At 32.4% G+C, this 16,674-nt stretch overlaps 1 protein-coding gene across 2 annotated transcripts in view; it reads right to left on the bottom strand.

The window, feature by feature from the left end:
- Positions 1-7,069: 7,069 nt before the first annotated feature.
- LOC120780489 (protein phosphatase 1 regulatory subunit 14B) overlaps positions 7,070-16,674 on the bottom strand; it is a 38,850-nt gene continuing 29,245 nt past the window's right edge. For both annotated transcript variants that reach the window (XM_040112763.1, XM_040112764.1), the window contains exons 2-5: positions 10,969-11,462; positions 10,836-10,910; positions 8,982-9,023; positions 7,070-8,917 (exon numbers count right to left, since the gene is read on the bottom strand). In XM_040112763.1, the coding sequence (XP_039968697.1) occupies positions 8,876-8,917; positions 8,982-9,023; positions 10,836-10,910; positions 10,969-11,184 (375 nt within the window). In that variant the 5' untranslated portion in view covers positions 11,185-11,462 and the 3' untranslated portion in view covers positions 7,070-8,875. The remainder of the gene's footprint in view (positions 8,918-8,981; positions 9,024-10,835; positions 10,911-10,968; positions 11,463-16,674) is intronic.

Raw genomic sequence — 16,674 nt, 5'->3', positions numbered from 1 at the left:
TATCATAATGACCTTATGCGTGAAAAAATTGAATATTTTTTTGTTTTTAGGACAATTGCATATCTAATATTTTGTTAGATAACGGCTTGTTAATAATAAACATTTAGATCTCAAGTCATGCGCACGTTTTTTGTGCATGTAAAGGTCACGTGATTCTTACCCTCAGGCTGTTCACCAAAAAAAGGTTGAATATTTAGTGGTCCTGATCCTGATCGGACTACAACTACAACGGATTCTTTCATTTTCTAGTATACAAATTAAAAAAAAAAACAATTAATATAACGGTATAGAAGTTTGCACGAATGATCCCTTTAAAGTATGTCACCTTGTGACCAAGAATTGTCCATTTCTAACTAAAACTGTGCAAGACGTAAGTACCGAATATTTTGACCAGTTCCTATAGTTGACTTTTTACCGAAAATATCGGTCAATGTGTAAGCTACATAATTGAAATTCAGAGATTACCCTGATAATTGTATGTTTGTGTGTCAAACTTGTATTGATCCTTATGCCTAATACAAAGATTTTTGAACTTCCGAGTGACTTAATACCGCTTATATCGGCCAGCATGTGAGTATCTCAATGAAAATGAGAGGGCGAGTTTTATTATAACAGTGTATCTTTTGTCTAAAGTGGATGAAATTTAATGAAAACTTGACCTAGGCCCCATATAACTAAATTCAAAATTTTCGAACATCCGGCTGACTTTACTCCATATGATTGGTAATTGTATATGAGGTACTTTATAAAACCTAGTGCATTTGTTTTTTTAGTATGTGGTATGTTAGTAGTATATGGTATTGGCAAAAATAGATAACATCGGGTCAATACTACCCCAACTCTCATAAACTAAACGATTTTCGTTTTTGTATGGAAATTTCATACATTTTTTGTTAGATACCATCTATGAAAATTCTATAAAGACTCACTTAAAAAGCCGAATATCTCGAGAAGTATTAATTATGGCGGTTTTGACCTCGGATCTTTTTTGTAGCAAATGAAATTTCCTACAAATTTGTTATGTACATTTTTTCTATAGCTCTTGTCTTTTACGAGATATATCCAAAAAATGGGAATTTCGTGGAAAAAACAGGTTTAGAGCCCCGTAGTACCTCGCCGGTGTGCGTTTCGACTTTGTCGCAATGGACACTTTTGTAGAGTGCTCAATTTTGAGGAATAAGTGTCTAAAGTCAAAGTGATGCCATAAAATGCCTCTAAGCTATAGAAATTTAAAGATAAAAAATCACGACTTCCGTGTTAATATTAAGGGCTCAAATTTTCAGGGAATTTTTTTAAGGGTATTTCCAAGGAAATTTTATGATGGGATTGAAAAAAATGAATAGTTCAAAAAAAATAATATATGTGACCTGGTCTACGAAAAGGGAGCTAACGTGCGAAAACTAAAAAAGAAAAAAAAAGCAAAAAAAAAAAGGATCTCATCTTCCATCCGAATCAACTAAAAAGTGAAAATTGATTTTTTGACACCTAAGCCCCCTTTCCGTGGACCAGGTCACATATATGTACCCCGATCCTCTGGTAGACGTTTTGCACTTTAAGGTATCTCCTAGGCAATTTTGACGTAATTCGTTAGACCAGTATACATATACTAAGTAGCTTTGAACGTTGCAGTTATGTATTAAGGTGTAGCGGTAAATAAAGCAAAAAAAAAAATAATGTTCTTAGCAGTAGTATAGTAGTTACATATTAAATAATGCCATGGGTATCTCATTTTTTACGCAAAGGGATGGACGGAAAAACGCGATTTTAAGTCCTATGTCATTATAAATAAATTTCATACAATTATTTCTCAAAGCAAATAATTTTATTTTCTCGTACATTACAAAGTTTGCTCCATATGACTTACAATAATATCTATGTATATTCGTTTTGCATTTTCTCGGCTTATATGATTATGCGTATGTGTGCATACTCACATAATATTTAGTTCACGAAGCATACTTATTTTGAATATAAATGATGAGTTTTTAAGTGTAAAAGGTTTTATGTGAAAATAAGTCTTACGTACATATGTACGTTACCATAAAAGAAACTACGTTTAATTACATTTTCAATGGATTGGTGAGCATCAATTCAGATTTCACAACATTTGAGGTTTGAAAAGGAAAACATTTTTTTCATTATTGCAATAAGTAGCATAACCATGAACGATTTTGTAATATTTTTATAATGATGGGTTATATGTACACACGTATGTATCTTTGATCATATTGATTTCGCTTTATTTACGAATTTATTTATTTGTTTGTATAGTCGGGACTAACCGTACTGAAAAGTCTAGTTATTTCAGAGCTGGAGAAGTACTAGTATAAGTCCTCTCCGAAAGTATGGTAAAAATATAGTTGTTTATACTAAAAAATGTATTGACATTTAGAAATTGCATCTGTATTAATTACATTTGAAGGTGAATTAGGGAAATGAATAGTCAATTCGAAACGTATGTATTTTTTCAATATTACGATGGTAGTGTTAAAATCTTTTTCGACTACATTTTGAGTTTAAGAAATGGGTTTTTATAATATTGCAGTACATTACAACCCTGAATTCTATATAGTATTATAAATGTGAATGTAAGTTTGTTATATACGCTTTCACGTCGAAACCGAATAATCATAATACTTTGTATAATCTAAAGATTGAAAACCCTAACAAAAGCATTGCATTTTTATTAGTTATTTGTTTTTGTAAATGATCTTTAATCTTTATTTAAGATTTCGATGCGAGCGAAGCTGAGGGTAGACCTGATATTGCACATTTCTTTTTGTAAGTTAAAATGAATTATAAACTGTACGAACATACATGTAAACATAACTATATACATATTTGTTTCCGGACCCGAATGTATTTTTAAGAAACGACACTCAGTAGTTTGACATTGCGTGAGGTCGGATGAGCTTAAGTAAACTTTTACAAAAACAAAAAAAAAACAAGTAAGGAAGGGCTAAGTTCGGGTGTCACCGAGCATTTTATACTCTCGCACGATAAAGTGATAATCGAGATTTCATTATCAGTCATTTACATATTTTTCAAATACCGTATTTGTGTAAAGTTTTATTCGGCTATCATCATTTGTTCCTAATGTACATATATATTATACAGAGAAGGCATCAGATGGAATTCAAAATAGCGTTATATTGGAAGAAGACGTGGTTGTGAACCGATTTCACCCACATTTCGTACATGTCATCAGGGTGTTAAGACAATATTACATACCGAATTTCATTGAAATCGGTGGAGTAGTTCCCGAGATATGGTTTTTGGTCCATAAGTAGGCGACGCCACGCCCATTTTCAATTTTTAAAAAAAGCCTGGGTGCAGCTTTCTTCTGCCATTTCTTCCGTAAAATTTAGTGTTTCTGACGTTTTACGTTAGTCGGTTAACGGACTTTTAGTGATTTTCAACATAACCTTTGTATGGGAGGTGGGCGTGGTTATTATCCGATTTCTTCCATTTTTGAACTGTATATGGAAATGCCTGAAGGAAACGACTTTATAGAGTTTGGTTGACATAGCTATAGTAGTTTCCGAGATATGTACAAAAAACTTAGTAGGGGGCGGGGCCACGCCCACTTTACCAAAAAAATTACGTCCAACTATGCCCCTCCCTAATGTTATCCTTTGTGCCAAATTTCACTTTAATATCTTTATTTATGGCTTAGTTATGACACTTTATAGGTTTTCGGTTTCCGCCATTTTGTGGGCGTGGCAGTGGGCCGATTTTGCCCATCTTCGAACTTAACCTTCTTATGGAGCCAAGGAATACGTGTACCAAGTTTCATCATGATATCTTAATTTTTACTCAAGTTACAGCTTGCACGGACGGACAGACGGACGGACAGACGGACGGACGGACAGACAGACATCCGGATTTCAACTCTACTCGTCACCCTGATCACTTCGGTATATATAACCCTATATCTGACTCTTTTAGTTTTAGGACTTACAAACAACCGTTATGTGAACAAAACTATAATACTCTCCTTAGCAACTTTGTTGCGAGAGTATAAAAATTACCAGCAAATAACCTTATTAGTCATAGCAAATAAAAATAATTAAATTATGTGTATTTATTATTTAGGTCTACATTCGCAAATGAGCTTATGCAATGCTAATAAATTATTTGACATATGTTTTTGGTTAACTTTTAAGGGGCTATACCAGTGTGACACTTTTTTTTTTGCTTTTTCGATAGTTTATATATTCAACAAGTAAGGAAGGGCTAAGTTCGGGTGTCACCGAACATTTTATACTCTCGCATGATAAAGTGATAATCGAGATTTCATTATACGTCATTTACATATTTTTCAAAAACCGTATTTGTGTAAAATTTTATTCCGCTATCATCATTAGTTCCTAATGTATATATTATACAGAGAAGGCATCAGATGGAATTCAAAATAGCGTTATATTGGAAGAAGGCGTGGTTGTGAACCGATTTCACCTATATTTCGTACATGTCATCAGGGTGTTAAGAAAATATTATATACCGAATTTCATTGAAATCGGTCTAGTAGCTCCTGAGATATGGTTTTTGGTCCATAAGTGGGCGAGGCCACGCCCATTTTCAATTTTTACAAAAAGCCTGGGTGCAGCTTCTTTCTGCCTTTTCTTCCGTAAAATTTAGTGTTTTTGACGTTTTTTGTTAGTCCGTTAACGCACTTTTAGTGATTTTCAACATAGCCTTTGCATGGGAGGTGGGCGTGGTTATTATCCGATTTCTTCCATTTTTGAACTGTATGTGGAAATGCCTGAAGAAAACTTTGTAGAGTTTGGTTGACATAGCTATAGTAGTTTCTGAGATACGTACAAAAAACTTAGTAGGGGGCGGGACCACGCCCACTTTTCCAAAAAAATTACGTCCAAATATGCCCCTCCCTAATGCGATCCCTTGCGCCAAATTTCACTTTAATATCTTTATTTATGGCTTAGTTATGACACTTTATAGGTTTTCGGTTTCCGCCATTTTGTGGGCGTGGCAGTGGGCCGATTTTGCCCATCTTCGAACTTAACCTTCTTATGGAGCCAAGGAATACGTAACCAAGTTTCATCATGATATCTCAATTTTTACTCAAGTTACAGCTTGCACGGACGGACGGACGGACGAGACGGACGGACGGACAGACAGACATCCGGATTTCGACTCTACTCGTCACCCTGATCACTTTGGTATATATAACCCTATATCTGACTCTTTTAGTTTTAGGACTTACAAACAACCGTTATGTGAACAAAACTATAATACTCTCCTTAGCAACATTGTTGCGAGAGTTTAAAAATATCCTGTGAAATCGGCGAGGTCGTATCTTCAATAGTTTTTGAATGGCAGCGTTCTAAACAGCGACCGCTCAGAGGTGCAAACATATATAAGTGAAACTTTAAACGCGTTTTTCTCGAAACGACATTTTTCAAAATTGCTGACATTATAACTCAACGAGAAATTGACCGATCGACTTCATATTAAAACCGGATATAGTTGAATATATTTGCTATACAATAGACAAGGATCTTTTTGATTTGTTGAAAATTGTCATTTTGGAATTAAAAAAACCACCATTTTTTTCGTAAAAAAACGATTTTTTTTTCAAAATTACGCCATTTTCTTAATTTTTGATATTTTTCAAAGAACGTAGTTCATTGTATAGAAAATATATTTAAGTTTAATAAACATTTTGAATTTTTTTGATTCAGCTACTCATTCGACCGGAATCATGCCAGCAGTTGAGGCACTTTTTTTTCGGCACTTCCGCAGACAGCACATAACTCCGTTATTTTTCAATATTTTTGTAAAAAAATTTTTTTTCGTATAGCTAAAAATATACTTTATTACGTACATAGAACGTCGAAATATTCAATCTAGTACTTTCTTTTAAAAAAATTCACGAAAATCGCCTAATTTTTCATGCGTCACACTGGTATAGCCCCTTAACATAATGAATATTTTCATAGTAATCTGAACGCTTCTAAAAAGTTTTTATTTTATCAAGGCTATTTTTTAAATCTTAATAAGATCCTTGTAACAACATATTTATAAATTTCTCAAATAACCTCATATATTTGTGAGAATAAGAGAATGTATGCAGATCCAAGGATTCTAATACTCCAGCTTAAGTTTTTAGTAATAAAGGTCTATTTCTAAGTAGGTAAAAACTTTACTCAAAAAATTTTGTAAACTTTAATAAACTGTTGGTTGCAAAAGCGAATTATGATATGGAATCAAATTAAGCAATCAATATATTTAGTTCTACATAAACTAATCCATTTCGGAGATCGTTCATTTTAATTCCAGTCAGTAAAATACAATCGTTTTGAAATTTTTTGTGAATGGGCTACTATAAACAAAAATATGTGTATTTCATTGTAGGGTAAATAATAATTCAGAGCTATATATTAGTGTATGGAATTTATATTCATTAATTTTTATAATAACAAAAACTTTGAATTTAGAATAATAATGCGTAACCGTTTTTCGAATAGTTCTCTTAGTATACTACTATACTTCATACAATGCACCCATTTTAAATTTAAAATATTTTCGACTTCAATATATATAAATATTTTAATAATCCCGTACAATATGCTGGGTCTGGGTGAGTGTTTATAATTTTGGAGAGGGCACAATAGACCTAAGGTCGCGGTGCATTTCTCGTTTTGCAATCAATCAATCTCACACATCTCTGTACCTATTTCATATGCATTCATTTTAGATATATGTACATATAAACATCTTTTGGCAGTGAACCTGAGCTTTCTTATATACTTTGGTGATTAATTTTACTTTACAAATTTTTGTTCACCCATTGTTTTACAAATATTAAATAGTAATTGCAAAACTTACTTGACATAAACTTGTTGCTTACAATTATATGTTTGCAAAGGGATTGAGAAAACAAGCATGCTACTCTATTTATAGGGGAATCATTTTGTCAAAGCTTTTAATTCAAATATATTTATAATAGTATTTGCAAAAGATAAACGCACGTTTCAAAAGTATATATGAATATTTTATTTGTGTTGATATACAGACGTGTTCCATGAAATAAGAACAACCACAGTAAAATTTAAAACTTGCTATCAATTTATTTGTTGCAATATTTAGGAGTCAAATATTAATATGATAAATTGTCTATCTTTTAGGACGTAAAAATACGCAAAGTTGTTGGTTCAGAAAGTTTTTTAAAAATAATGACAATTTTAGCCAAAATACCCATTTTAATTGGCTTCTTTTTTATAGCAAACAGTTATACGACTCAACAAGGAAAAGATAATGTTGTCGAGATTCTCATAGAGTTTTAGAGTTCCAGATGTGGTCAATTGTATATAAATTAAAATGTCCCAGATAATTTATTCGAATTACAGCGTTAGGTGTACATTTATTTTGATATAAATTTTAATTTGTATACATTTTTCTTAAAATTAAGTTTGCCTTTAAATATCACTGTAAAATTAATAACATTTGCTTTATTTCTCTTGTTAGTTGCTCCAATTTTTTCGAACAAGTCTATATGCAAAGTATTTTTATTACTGGCAGTTTTCAAAAAATTAGCTTCCAAAAATTACATCGACTGAGAAGTACAGTCTTAAGTAATACATCTTATGAAAGCAGGACGACACAAATCATAAATTAAAAAAATGTAAATGTAAAAATTTTTATTCCATAGACTTTTCAAAAGCAAAATCATTTTTATATACATAAGTAAGCTCACCAATCACTCAATAAAACTACCTCTTCCCAATCAAATTGAATAGTTACATTGAAGGAATATTTTGGACTTATACAAGTACATACATATACTATTCCATAACACATTTAACAAGTGTGGGCTAGTTGTACGAAGTTATGTTATTTTCTTCCGAACCCGCAGCACCAACTTTTCTAACAAGTCCGTGATATATTTAGTAAAAACATTGACGAAAAGAATTCGGAAATAAATATTATTATCAACGACTTTTTTTGAAATTATTGAAAGAAAAAGTACATTTATACCTGAGAATCATTGTGAAGGTAAAGAGAAGCGTTTTGAACATCCAACATTTAATTAATAATAGTTATTCACAGCAAAATTTGATTTTGTATGTTGTTTTTTTAATGATAAATAATATTAAGAGTAGAAGATTAATAAAAAAGGAAAAATGTGTTTGTTTTTCAAACATTGAACGCTGTGACTACTGTGGGTGAACGTAATTTAAATTTAACTAATTGGTTATCGTCCCACATTTGAAGCATAATAGCAATTTTTATGAACATTTGAGATAATTGCGATATGTGTGTATTTCTATTGTATACAAATCATCACACGAATCCCTTAAACTTGCAAAATTTTTCTCTTATTAAATTTAGTACTTGCTTTGTGTCAATTATTTATTTATTTTGTTTTTTGGTATACAAATGTATGGTGTTGTCATGATTAGTTGCTTAACTTTACTGTATTTATTTTGTTTTTCAGAATCACTTATACTTACATACTTAGCTACTGAAATTTATATTTAAATTATTATTTTTGGTTATATTACATGTCTGATTTAAATATCATCCATGCGCTTTTGGTTTTACAAGTGATAATAAATTATTTAATTCTATGCACGTATGAATATTCAATATATTCTATGCGCGTCGTATATAAAATTTGTATATAATTTTAATAATAAATTATTTCAAGTTAAAAAGATATCTTTAAATCAAAAAACATGTTTTCAAAATCAAAAATGTTGAGAAATAACAAAAGGCATTACATAGTTTTTTGAACAAAAAGATTACTACTTATTACAAAATAATATATTTAGGTCTAAAATTAATCTGCATCATTCCGGGTTTTATATTTTTTTTGTTAATAAAGTACCGTTGCGTCAGAGCAGTAAATCTACAGTGTTTTTGCTCGATCCAATAAATCACTGATGAATTTCTGTGGAAAAGAAACATTTTATTACTTCAAATTGAACATTCGATAATTTTCCTATCTAACTTACGGATATATCCGCTTGTGGGCGTTTGCAGACTGACAAAAGTCGCTAAAAGAGAAATGAGAATGTAAATAAATACATGTAAAATTTCTTAAGGAAAAAGCTTTAAAGTAATCAATGAACAGTTCCCTGTTATCATTCATTTCCATGGTTGGCAACATTTTTAGAAAATTGAGTTTTGATATCTATTTTGGGTACGAAATATACAAACAAATGATGGACTCATGAACGATGAAACGCATAGGAAACAAAAGATAAAATAACAAAATCTAAAGGAAAAACAAGTAAGTGCAACAGAACATTTTATACTCTTGCAGCTTGCAAGCATCAAAGCCTTGAGGTGCCAACCGTTAAAGAGAGGATAGGAATTCAAGCAATTATATATGTGTATACAGTTGAACTACCCTAAGTCGAATTATTTACAAAAAAATCTTCGAGTTCGAGAGACTTCGAGTTCAAGAAAGAAATTTGTAGAACGAAAATCATTAGACATATGTATGTAGTATATGGGGTTGGTAGTATCGACCCGATTTTATATATTTTTGTCACTAGTACATACTATTAACATGCCAAGTGCTAATAAAATGTTCCTTGAGAGTCATGAAGGTACCTCTCATACCATCACCAAACATATGGAGTAAAGTCTCCCGGATTTTATATGGAGCTGGGTAAAGTTTTCGCCCAATTTTATCCTTTTTAGGCATAAAGGTTGCAGTCCGATTTCGCCCATTTTCGCAGTGTGAAATAAGAATGTTAAGACAGAATTTGGTTGAAATCAGACCTGAGATATGTCAGCTTGCTAAATTGTATATCTCTGATGTATTTAGTCATTGATTTATCGCACTTTCAGTAGTTTTTAACAGTAGTGTTATATTAGGAATGGATGGCGTTATTATCCGATTTCCTCAATTTTTACGCTGTATTGGTCTTGGAGATATGTATGTACATTAAACCTATTAGAGGGTTGTAAGCAATAAAAGGACCGCCAACTTTTGAATCACAATCTTTTGGACGAAAAATTTCAAATAATGAAGTTTTGGGGTTTTAACTGTTATTTTGTACAATTTTATTTAATTCACGAATTTTGTTATAAATTTACCTTTTTATGTCCCAAACACACTACATATAATCTAAAATATTAAAGACTAAGGCCCTACTAATTTCGAGTCTGTCGGTCTGTTCATCCGTCCGACTGTTTAAATATGCACAGGTCACTTATTTTTTGAGGAATCGACCTTATATTTTGCACCCGCCTTGCTCATTTGTCGAAACTGTCCGACTCTATAGCATATAGCTGCCATAAAAACTGAACGATCGGAATAAAGTATTTGTATGACAATGATGTAATCTCCGAAGAAATTTTTCACATCTGATTGCTACTAATTGGAATCAAGTGCTTGTATGGAAACTTTTTCATTTGACGAGACATATTCACGAAATTCGACATTGGTTATTGCTTATGACTATGCAATCTCTTTTATTGTCATTACTATAGCATAAACTGAAAGATCGTAAACAAGTAGTTGTATGAAAAATTTTTCATCTGTGGAGATATTTTCACGAAATTTTGCCAAAATTTTGTCCAAGACAATAGCGTAATAGCCAAAGAAATTGTTCAGATAGAGTAATTTTGTAAGTAATCCTTTGTAAAGGTATTACAGCAACTGAAGTTAACGTGTTTTCTTCTTTTATTCTTATTAACGCTATTACCTAATGTATAGTACTATTCTATTCCCATTTCTGATGATACTATGTTGAGGTTTAAAATATTAAATAATTATAGTGTAATAATTGAATTTTTAGGTTTTAACGTATTGCTTAAAATGTACAGATAAATCCACTTAAAAATTACTAACTTACTATTAAATGTGATCTTCTTATATCATCGGTATCCATGTCTAAAATTTCATCAATATCCACATCAATAGCCTCACTCTGCAATACGAAAATATAATAATTGAAAATAATAATACTATCAGACGTTGCAGCTTACCGGTGGATCAAAGAGCTTCTGCAGTTCATCATACAACCACATTTCAACAGCCAAACGCTTGCGTATCAGACTCATTTGATGTGAACCATACTTGGCGGTGAGAAATTTTTCGCGTCGCTCTTTTACTTCAGCTCCTTTCTCATTAAAGTTGACACGAAGATTGGTCCGGTTCGGTGAACGTTCGCAGTCATTCATTTGTTCTAGGCTGCACTGCATTTTGTTTTTATGTGGACGAGTTTTTATCTATGTGTGTTCTATTATTTCGGTGTAGAATTGGATTTTCTGTGACGTTGTAATGTTAAGGCCAATTACTAGGCTTGGGTACTTGGATTTTATACAATTCGCAATAAGCAAAGAACGTCTCTTTAATTATGTTGCAGATGTACGTATGTACATAGTCTGGTTTAAAGCCGCCTCCTCAGTTAACTTAATAAGTGTGGGCGATTGATTGATCGTACATTCATCTCAGGCTTTCTCAACGTTGTAAATATAAACTGTAAATAAAGTACATTTTTAGAATAAAGTATGATACATAACTTTAAATTTGAATTCTCATAGTTTTGGTTAAAGATTGTGTTATTTTAGATATTTTGCAAAGTCGCAAAGAAGAACAGATGTTCTAATTGTGTATAATATTTTACAAAACATTTGCATCAAGGAATACATAATAAATACATATGTATGTATATACACTAGAGCTCTTGGAATTCCACTATTCGAAAACCCGTATTAACTGACTAGGGCATTCATTGTTCGAATAATAATAATCGAACAAACGGTTACAAAACGGATATTCGAATAATTGGTTTTCAGGTTATTCAAATTATTTTAAGAGCCCTAATGTACACCATTATTTACGTGAACATGTTCTATTTTCAAGATATGAGCTTATATCTCTTTTTTTGGGTATTGCAAAAGTTATGTTTTAGCTAGGTTTTAAAGACGGATCTATTTGAATAAATGTTGTGAAAATACCTTCCACATTTTTGTTTATATGAAATTAACTCAAACAATTAAGAAAGGGCTAAGTTCGGGTGCAACCGAACATTTCATGCTCTTGCAACTTGCATTAATCAAAGCTTATGATGTAAAACGTCAACCAGAGGATCGGAATCTTAGCAATTTTATATATGCATACACCATATATAACTTATACACTCACCTACATATGTACTCGGCATAAGATTTGTTAGAAAAACGTTAAACATAGTCATTATACAAAATCAACCGGATGTTCGAAAGTCCTGGTAATGGTTATATGGGGGCTAGGTCAAGTTTTCATCCAATTATATCCATTTTAGGCCCAATAATATACTGTTGTATATATAAAGTACGTTCTGAAATTCTCACTGAGATAACTAAAATATTGGCCGATATATCCAGCATAAAGTCAACAGGAAATTCTAAAATCTTTATATTAGGTATATTGGGGCTCTGGGAAGTATTGACCCTTTTCCCCCCATTTTGGACCCATTTGGATTGCTTGAATTTCTATTGCATATCTCACACATTGGCCGATATCTTCGAATAAGAGTCAACTATAGGTACTGGGGTACCGAATGTAACTAGGGTCTTGAACAGATTTGGTTGGATTTGACCAATTTTTTGTCATTTGTATGTGTATGCCACCACTAAAGGTATATTTGTGCAAAGTTTAATCCTGTTATATTAATTGCTTCTTGATTTCTGAACTGGAAACTGAACGAATCAAGTGGAATTTAAAATTGTGCTATATGGGAAGTAGGCGTGGTTGTTGTTCGATTTCGCTCATTTTCACAACGTGAAACCGTTATATGGGGAGTGTGTTACAGCGATCCCCTGTGCCAAACTACGGTAGTATATCTTAATTTAGTGCTTAGTTATCGCACTTTATGTGTTTTCGATTAATCGCGATTTATGAACGTGGCAGTGATCCGATTACGTCCATCTACGAACTCAAATTTATTTTTTGGACTAGGGAACCTGTTTACTAAGATTGATCAAGATATTTCAATTTTTACGCAAGTTACAGTTTGCACGGACGGACGAACAACAAGACAATCAACCGGATTTCAACTTTTCTCGTCACCCTGATCATTTTTATACATACAGTGGACTCGCGATAATATGAACCGCCTAAATTATGAGCCCCCGAAAATATGAACACTTTTTGGCTATCATTGACTACTCTAAAATATGAATTTTGGACAAAAGCTCTAAAATATGAACAATATTGTTGTCAATAACGAATTTAAAGCGCTTTGTAATTTGAGGAATTCCCTAGTTATTCGCATTCAATATGCATGTACATACATACTATTTATTTACCCATTACCAAAATGCTTACAGGTGCTCATTACAGGGTTTGATTTTGTCTACGTCAGTCGTCTGTAAGAATTTTTAAGTGTTTTTGGTTGGTGATTGCACGCAAGCATACGTGCCTCTCTATTTTCTTAAGAAATAATCAAATGTAAATAATTTTGAAACATGCACACAAAAAAGCATACGTTTCTGACTTTAAGAGACAAATCCGATATTTTGGAATGCTTACGAAAAGGTGCAAGTGTTGCAAATTTAGCAACTAAATATGGAGTGGCAAAGTCTACAGTATGTGGAATAAAGAAAAATAAAAACGCTATCCTTAAATGTGTTAACGATACATTTATGGGTCCTGGAAAAAGGAAAACTATGCGTCCATCAGAGTATCCAAAATTGGAAAAATCGTTGTATAGATGGTTTTTGCATATGAGGGACAAAAAACTCCCGGTGAGCGGACTGATGATAAAAGAAAAGGCGAAGGTGCTTCATTGTACAATTAAAGAAAATTGCTTTGACTTCAATGCCAGTGATGGATGGCTCCAAAATTTCAAAAAGAGATATGGCGTTCGGTTGCTCCAAGTTTCTGGGGAAAAACTATCTTCACAGCCCCAGTTGGTCGATCCATTCAAAAAAGCTCTAAAGGCGAAAATGGAAGAGATTGGTTTAAGTCGGGAGCAAGTTTACAACGCCGACGAATCCGGTTTATTTTGGAAACTTTTACCACAAAATTCGTATGTATCATCATTAGAATAAACAGCCCCAGGAGCAAAGATGGAAAAGCTAAGAATAACATTTTTGTGCTGTTCAAATGCGGAAGGATCTCATCAACTCGAGCTCCTTGTGATAGACAAGGCCAGAAACTCCCGTTGTTTTAAGGGGTTTGACTGCCCTGTTCATTATAGACATTCAAAGTCCGCTTGGATGACTGCCGCTATCTTCAAAGATTGGTTCAATCGTTCATTCACCAAAATGCAATCAGGATTACAAAATTTTATTACAGAAACAGTCTTTTGGCTTCCGTTGCTGCAACAGGATGTGACTTGCTAGAGTCTATGAAGCAAATTTCACTTAATGACGCTATTATTACCCTTGAATCTGCATGGAATAAAGTGGATGAGGCTGTGCTATCAAAATGCTGGAACAATGTTTTGAGTATGCTTGAAAATCAAGAAGATCCTGAAGATGAAATTCCTTTGAATATCCTTCGAAGGAACTTGAATATGAATGTGGGGGACTTGGAGGAGAGCGCAGCCAATATTTTACAAAACTTGAGACCTGAGGTTTGTTTTATCAGAAACGTAAACTCAAAAAAGTTGTATTTACTACATATTTATATTCACTGTAGATTGGAATCACTGCTTGCGACGTTAGAGAATGGAACGAGGATGCTATTGAATTCAATGAAAATGAAATACAAGAAATATCCGACGAAGACGACTATACTGTAGAGTAAGACGATTACAGCAAGAGAAGCTATTGACATATTTAATAATGCTGTGGAATGGGCTGAAAGTGAAATGGTTGAAAAAAAGGGACTAAATGTATTAAAGAACCTAAGGGAAAAAGCAGTTTTTAAGGTGGTTGACAAAAGAAACAGCAAAAGAGGATTACCGATTTTTTTCCTAAATGAGCTTCAACTTTTTTATAAAATTAAAATATGTATAATATGAAATTATATCTAAACTGTTCTGTTTGCATGCAACATTGTTTTACTTGTGTAACGAAAAAATTAATAAAACAAGTTTATTTTGAAGTTTAAAATAAAAAAAAAATTAATTTAATACTACATTTTTTCGTTTTTGCACCTTTCGTAAATATGAACAATCTCGCAAATATTAACAGTCCTGTTTTTAATTAGTTCATATTATCGCGAGTCCACTGTATATACAACCCTATATCTATCTCGTTTAGTTTCATGTGATACGTACAACCGTTAGGTGAACAAAACTAGTACTCTGTAATAACTGGTTGCAAGAGTATAAAAATGCACTTTCAAATTAGCGTCATTTAAATATGAATATATTGTATTGTGAAGGGAAGTCCGTTTAGGCGAATTTAATAAAATTGTTATTTGTAGGACCTAAGACATATTTGGGATGATTTCAAGTCTTTTTTGTGAATATGGGAAAAGTCTATGTCGAAAAGTCCAAAACTGAAAGTTTCGCCTTTATGCGCGAGCTATTGCTTCCATAATTAATAGAAGTGCAAACATCGTCTACATCTTTTTACGGAATCCGAAGTCATATGGAAAAAATTTGAAAGGCAGACAAAAAAAGGTGACCGCAGAAGTAGAATAATTATTTTTTGAAAACACCTTCAAAATCGACTAACTCTGCAGCAAAAATAAAAGCGAAAAGTGGTTTCACTGCCAGTTTTTCTCACTGTGAAAAAAAGTAATAAAAACACCTCTAAATGCTCAAAGGAAGGAGACAAGCAGTTTTGCAGCGTTCACATGTATTAGAGAAATGAATGGAAATCGATCGTGTTTTCGGATGATCCCATTTCCTTGCGCTACTTAAAAAGCTTTTATAATAGCCTTCCGAACATAATTTTTTCAATTATCCTAAATAAATTACTAAATACTAAAAGAATTAATTTGTAAAACTTTAATATATTATTTACACTTGTATGGTTAATCTAAATAAATTATTGTATTGAGACTACTGTATCATTGAAGGAACGCAAATTTAAAAGCACGTTTTTTTAGTTGTTCATTAAAACACAGTATATACAAGTATACAGAAATATGAAAGGCATATTCATAACATTTGTTCAAAATAGATCCGCCTTTAAAAGCATACTTAAACGGAGCTTCTTTGACGTATAAATGAGGTATGGATATAAACGTGTATTTTAATCACCAAGTTGAAGAAATTTCCTCGAAACGATTTGCCAAAATAAAAAATAACTCAACTCTTTTTAATAGAGGTGGTCAAACATTTTAGATACGTAGCCACAAGACAACAACATCAATAATAAAAAAGAAAGTGTTACATTCGGGTGTAACCGAACATTTTATACTATTGCAACTTGCAAGGATCAAAGACGCCTTCAGGTGTTGGCAAAACTTTATATTATACAAGTAAGAAAGAGCTAAGTTATGGTGCAACCAAACCTTATGGTCCTTAACGTCAACCAGAGGATCCGAATCCAAGAAATTATATACATATATACTACAATATATAACTCACTGACGGACATATTCAGTAAAAGGTTTGTTAGAAAAACGAAAATGGGAGTTGGGGTAGATCGACCAGGTGTTATCTATTTTTGCCAATAACATCTACTACTAACATGCTACAAACTAAAAAAATGATCATTGGGTTTCGTACAGTATCTTACATAAATCACCAAATACTACATATATTATATGCGAAGTAAAATCAGCCGGATTTTCGAAAATCCTAA

The sequence above is a fragment of the Bactrocera tryoni genome, unplaced genomic scaffold (assembly GCF_016617805.1).
Source record: "Bactrocera tryoni isolate S06 unplaced genomic scaffold, CSIRO_BtryS06_freeze2 scaffold_25, whole genome shotgun sequence".
Taxonomy (NCBI): Eukaryota; Metazoa; Arthropoda; class Insecta; order Diptera; family Tephritidae; genus Bactrocera; species Bactrocera tryoni.
This window is presented reverse-complemented; position numbering and strand designations above follow the sequence as displayed.